We start from the raw sequence: 6,172 nt of genomic DNA on the forward strand, positions 1-6,172 counted from the left end.
AAGGATACCATCCATGTCATCTTTTAGCAATGACATTGTCTTCACCCACAGGGATCTGGCACAGGAGACGAGTCCAGCGGGCCCCGGGGAGAGAGGCAGACCCTGCCCCGGGGCCCTGCTCCGTCTCCAATGCCCCAGAGCAGATCGTCTGAGTCAGCTCATGTTGCCACCCTGCCCGCACGAGGTGCTGAGCTCTCTGCTCAGGAACAGATGGAAGGGACGCTGTGCCGCAAACAGGAGATGGAAGCCTTCAATAAGAAAGCTGCCAACAGGTAGTAGCCCTGGCTGTGCAGAGCCTGTGGCCTCTCCGGTGTCTGCTTCTGAAGAGGGTTTTCTGGAGACTTTCTAGACAGAGAGGGGGGCACTTTATAGGAGTTTGTCCTTTGAGAGAGTGACTCCCAAAGACAGGAGTGGAACTGTAAGTTCCACAGTGCCCATGTTACAGGTCTCAAAAAGGCGTGCCTACCAGGTTTCTGACCCTGATCTATCTCCCCCCAGGTCCTGGCAGAATGTGTACTGTGTACTTCGGCGTGGAAGCCTCGGCTTTTACAAGGATGCCAGGGCAGCTAGTGCAGGAGTGCCATACCATGGAGAAGTGCCTGTCAGTCTGGCCAGGGCCCAGGGCAGTGTGGCCTTTGATTATCGGAAACGCAAACATGTCTTCAAGCTGGGGTAGGGACCAGGGCAACTCTCAGGTTGGAATGGAAGGAGTTAGAACAAGCAAGGTGGGTGGGTCATAAGCAAGGTCCAGAGGGAAGGAAGTTACTTGGAGAGAGCACTTGCACAGAGCTGCCATGCTGGGTGCTTGGGTATGTTTGTAGGCAGAAGGCAGAGGAGATTCTGGATCCTGAATCATAGGGACTAAGGCTGAGGGGTTATCTTGCATGGGAAATGTGAGGGCAGGATGCTGGCTCACTCTGGCTTCCAGGGGCCTGCCCACTGCCAGCAGAAGCCTGAATAACCTCAGCTGGAGATGAGCTTACCATGGCCCTCTGTGGTCTTCTAGAAAGAATTTGCTTTTGCACTTCTGCAGAATTCTGAAACTATGAAAAATGTATAAAATATAATCTGGCTTTGAGGGCTGCAACCTCCCAGTCAATCCAGTCCTGGGAGAATTATGAGCTAACAGCACCATGGACATGCCAAATACAGGTTCTTAGCTCTCCCTGTGCCTTCTCTCCCAACAGCTTGCAGGATGGGAAAGAGTATCTATTCCAGGCCAAGGATGAGGTGAGCCTTTTCCTGCCCTGCTCTCTCTCCCTGCCAGTACTGGGTTTTATGAGACAGGGTCTCACTCTGTATGCTTGGTTCTTTCTCCAGAGTGGCTTTAAACTCATACCAATCCTCCTACCTAAGCCTTCTGAGTCTGGGCTCACAGGTATATGCCACCATGACAAACTGATGCTCCCCATCCTAATGGGATCCTTCTCTTTCTAAAATGAAAAACCTCACTCTCTTTTGCTGCCTCCTCCTATCGTATGTCCCCTCTTTCTGCTACAGGCTGCCCCAAGTCCAAGTCCTTGTGTATGAGCTGATGTCTCCCTGTCCCCTGCAGGCAGAGATGAGCTCATGGCTGAGAGTGGTGAATGCAGCCATTGCCACTGCGTCCTCGGCCTCTGGAGAGCCAGAAGAGCCAGTGGTGCCCAGTGCCAGCCGGGGTCTGACCAGGGCCATGACCATGCCCCCAGTGTCACAGCCTGAGGGCTCCATCGTGCTTCGCAGCAAGGATGGCAGAGAAAGAGAGCGAGAAAAACGATTCAGCTTCTTTAAGAAGAACAAGTAGTTGGGGCAAGACTCCCAGGCCAGCTCCCTCCCTCTGTTCAGGAAACTGCCAGGGACTGTCGACAGAGACCACCCTCTTGGCAGGACAACTGCCTGCTGCTAGGGTTTGCTGCTAAGGTCAACCCATCACCAGGAACTGTCACTGGGGACAAATGAGCGTTCCTACAACCTTCTCTTCTGCTATTTAATTCAACTGGTGGTGGGACCCAGGCAACCCCTAATACCACTCTTTCCCACCTTGTCACCTCTTCCCAAGCCTTATACCTCTATCCTCCCCACCATGGTGCAGATAGTGTCACCCTCGATGTGGGCTATGTGGGAACCATTGTCCCTGGCTCAGGGTCAGTGTGCCACCACAGCTAGGGTGTGCCACCCACCATGCAGTTCTTTGCCTCTGGGATCAGCCAGGACCCTCAGAGCTGAAGCAGGCAGGACCTGAGGGCAGGAGCGCCAGATGATGAAGTCGGAGGCGCTGACACCTTCCCTGCCTGTCCTGTCTCACCCTCTGACTCAAGGGGCTGCTTGTCTCCAGCCACTTTAGGTGGCTCCCAAGTGTGAGTTGTTCAGGAGTAGCCACATCCTTGAGTCTATCCAAGGAGGTGATTAAACAGCTCGGCTTCTCTCACTGCCTCCTGGTGTTGTTGCTTTCCTGACCATAGCCTCTCCGGTTTTGGTCTCCTGCATGTCAGATACCCACTGTACACGCAGCTTCTGAGCCCCCACAATCCATGTGATCCTGACAGCCTCCCTACGCAGTCTCCCCATGGTAGTGACCTGTTTCACTGGGTTGACCTATGCTAAGCCTCTGTTTAAACCAAAGACATCCATTGTGGGTTGGGCTGATGGTAATTAACAGTATTCATGTTAAAAGGAAGCAAGTCACTCTTCCTGGTGCACACTTTTTTTTTTTTTTTTGTCTAGAAAAACAGCTTGTGTGTGTGTGTGTGTTAAATTTTTTTTTGCAGTGCTGAAGGTGACACCCTGGGCCTTGTACATGCTAGGCAAGTATTCTACCACTAAACTGCACTCCTAGCCCCCATAATTTTCCTCACTCTCAAGTCTCTCAACTGTTTTCAATAAGGAGTAGTGAGGGATATTATTACCATGACCTAGTCTTAACTACTGCTCAGCCAGCAGGAAAGGTGAGCACCTTTCTGTCTTTCCCATAGAATCAAGGGAGCTCACCCAGAATCAGAGGAGGGGCAGGTTCCCACCTCCTGAACTCTAGAAGGTCATCCTAGAAAGCCATAAGGTATATCCTGAATATGTAAATAAACACACACATAAACATCTAGAGACAGAGAGAAGTATTTGTCTTAAACTTTGCACTGTTTAAAAAGAAGTTATTAAAATCGGAAGTCTTGGGTCTGTTTGACTCAGGAAAACTGCTGTCTTCAGCATAACTGGCCAGGGGACCCCAAACAGCCCTGACTACCATCAGTCAAAACAAAGACAAGCAGAGTCAGGTGTATGCAGGCTAGGAACTGGCACTACACAGGCCAGAATGGGCCCCACACATCAGGTCGGCACAGCAGATGAGTCAGGATTCACAGTACCCTTTCTCTGAAGTGTTTCAGTTTGCCCACATGCAGCAGTACAACAGCAACAGCCCATTCTTGGGCAAAACAGTCATCAGTAGGACACATTTTTCTCCTAATTCAAGCACAGCCCTGAAACCTGCCCTGTTACACATGGGAGTGTAATTGTGAAGAGCCCAGATTATGAGACCTGGGTGGGGAAAAGCAGTAGTTGGAAAGTTTAGAGACAGATGTACTGTGTGTGAGAGGGATTCGTGAAGAATTACTACCTTGCCACTGACTGATAAGCCTCTGCAGAGAAGTCAGTGTGAATGAAAAGGAAGGACAGGTATTAGGTGAGATGGTACACATGCGTGGCAGTTAAAGTCTCTTCAGGATAGGATTCCACATAGGACAGAGAAAAGGATGAACTTAGGGCTAGGAAGCAAGTTTTCAAGAAAGAAACTTGAATACTGGTGGAAGAGAAGAAAAATGATAGAATGGGGCCCTGAAAGCTACGAAAAGGGTTAGGACAGAAAGACGTGTTGGCCCAGCAAATTGGTGGGAAACAGGAAATCGGCAAAAGTGAATGGGCTTAGACTTTGCACTTTTACTGACCACCCCCAACAAGGGTGGGTTTGCTTATGTTGACCCACATGGCAGCCACTGGTCACATTGGACTACGGAGTGAGTACCCAGCATGTGGCAAGTGTAAACTTCAATGTGCTGAAGGTTTGAAATAACAGATTTTCAGGACTTCAAGGGGAATTCTAATATCTCAATTTTTATATTGATCTCATGTCAAAATGTCAAAAATATTAAATAGATTTCAAGTTTTTATAATTTGATGTTTTCTGGAAATTTGTATTTAATTTATTTCTTCACTGTGGAGCCTTGTGGATGTTAGATCAATGCTTTACTATTGAGTTGAACCCACAGACCATTTTCCTAGTTTATCACGCGTTACTTATATGGCTCATTGTGTCTCCATTGTATCGCACTGTTCCAAGTGGACCCACAGATCTGAGAGTGACAGGTAGTAAGAGTGGAAGAGAATAGACTATCTACATCAGCTGTGGGAAGAAAGGGTATCTTAAAGAGAACATAAAAGAGAAAGCTTAGGGGTTGGGGATTTAGCTCAGTGGTAGAGCGCTTGCCTAGCAAGCACAAGGCCCTGGGTTCAGTCCCCAGCTCCGAAAAAAAGAAAAAAAAAAAAAAGAGAAAGCTTTATGCAATAATACTTAATTTGAATACATTAAAAATATTTCCCTCAAAAAACAAAGTTATTAGTGGAATGGCAAGATATCTGAAACCAATTAGAAATAGCTAGAATATGTGGGGAAATCCTACAGCTCAACTCAAAGCCTATAACCTAAAATTCAGGCAGAAGATTGGGGCAAGAAATTTATATGAGCACAAACGATAACAAGATATTTTCAAATTCATTAAAAACAAGACAAAAACTTAACCGAAGCAAGTTGTGAATAAAACTTTACACTTCTTCAATTGACACAAATTAGAAAAGTTAATGCCAAACCTTGGTAACGACAGAAAAAAACAAAAGTCACATAAGTGTTTCAAGTAGGATATTCAAGTACAGTTTTTCTGGGAACTTGGTACTACCTATACATGTCAGGGTTTGTTGTGGTTTGGTTGTTTTGGGACTGGGTTTTCGTTTCGTCTGAGACAGGGCTTCTCTGTGTATCCCTGGCTGTCCTAGAATGTGCTCTGTAGACCAGGCTGACCTAGAATTAACCCCCACCTGCCTCTGCCTACCAAGTGCTGGGATTAAAGGAATGTCCTCACTACCACCCAGCTTACATATTTTTTCAATATTAAAAAAAAAAAGGAAAACTGGAGGCTAGAAATGGTATCACACACCTGTATTTACCAGCACTTGGAAGGCTGAGGATTGTGAGGTCAAGGCTAGTCTGGGTTACACAGCAAGTTTTTGGACAGCCTTGACTACATAGAAAGGCCATGTCTAAAAGGTGTGTGTGGGGGGAGGGGGGGAGTTAAATGAAATTGTATACAAAGATGGGAACTGTTAGTGGAGCATTAGTTGTGGGATCTCAGGGAATTTGGAAGAGGACAGATTCCAAAATACAATGTACAAGGTTGGGTGATAGCAGACCCTGAGGAGGTTCCAGGACAGCCAAGAGAAACCCTATCTCGAAAAACAAACAAAAATCTAATTTTGGGGTTGGGGATTTAGCTCAGTGGTAGAGCGCTTGCCTAGGAAGCGCAAGGCCCTGGGTTCGGTCCCCAGCTCCGAAAAAAAAAAAGAACCAAAAAAAAATCTAATTTTAAAAGTGTGTCTGTTATTACAATTAGACAATGGCTTCTGAAATGAGTGGGAAACATGGATTTGGTAAAGAAGTGTTTCCAAGTAGCTTGGGTGGAGGAAGTCTTTATTTTACTGGAGGAGCTGGTGTTGGAACTACCACAATGGGGAACTGTTTTTAACAACAATGGGGATGGTCTAACAATCATCCTGGTGCCTCTACTAAGAGATACATTCAATCCATCAATGTATGTAAACCGGCTCTGCTTTGTTGAATGGGATACAGTAATCCATTGAGGTGGTACCCTCCTTGCCACCAGGAGGTGCCCTTGGACCGCAGCTCAGAGTCCGTAGCTTGACAATTGCTTGTACCTCAGGAAGCTTGGAGTGGATGTGGAGCCCTTGTCACTCACATTCCCAAACCTGGATTCTCTCTGGACCTCTGGACAACGTATTCCTTGGTAATACTCACCACCTTTCAGGAACCGCGATAGACACTACGAGAGAGGGAAAGCCCAGCCCACGTATATTCATGAATAAACATGACAAAGTATAGTTAGGATAGAGAAATGCCTCCCTCAGACCTTAC

The 6,172-nt window shown here is 47.1% G+C and overlaps 2 protein-coding genes across 11 annotated transcripts in view; one reads left to right on the plus strand and one right to left on the minus strand.

Annotated features, from left to right (window-relative positions):
• The window catches only part of Sptbn2 (spectrin, beta, non-erythrocytic 2), a 40,644-nt gene extending 38,232 nt beyond the window's left edge, over positions 1-2,412 (plus strand). For 2 of the 4 annotated variants that reach the window (XM_008760094.4, XM_008760092.4), the window contains 4 exons: positions 52-272; positions 499-672; positions 1,188-1,230; positions 1,556-2,404. In XM_008760094.4, the coding sequence (XP_008758316.1) occupies positions 52-272; positions 499-672; positions 1,188-1,230; positions 1,556-1,783 (666 nt within the window). In that variant the 3' untranslated portion in view covers positions 1,784-2,404. Of the gene's footprint in view, positions 1-51; positions 273-498; positions 673-1,187; positions 1,231-1,320; positions 1,379-1,555 lie in introns of all 4 variants that reach the window. The other 2 variants (XM_039103158.2, NM_019167.2) reach the window with 2 other exon arrangements.
• Positions 2,413-5,693: 3,281 nt separating this feature from the next.
• The window catches only part of Rbm14 (RNA binding motif protein 14), a 58,780-nt gene continuing 58,301 nt past the window's right edge, over positions 5,694-6,172 (minus strand). For all 7 annotated transcript variants that reach the window (XR_010057234.1, XR_010057218.1, XR_010057187.1 and 4 more), the window contains one exon: positions 5,694-6,080. Coding sequence is in view for 1 of the 7 variants with exons in the window: in XM_063272688.1 (XP_063128758.1) it covers positions 6,052-6,080 (29 nt within the window). In the remaining 6 variants the exon portion in view is untranslated. The remainder of the gene's footprint in view (positions 6,081-6,172) is intronic.

This window comes from Rattus norvegicus, chromosome 1, assembly GCF_036323735.1.
Source record: "Rattus norvegicus strain BN/NHsdMcwi chromosome 1, GRCr8, whole genome shotgun sequence".
Lineage (NCBI taxonomy): Eukaryota > Metazoa > Chordata > Mammalia > Rodentia > Muridae > Rattus > Rattus norvegicus.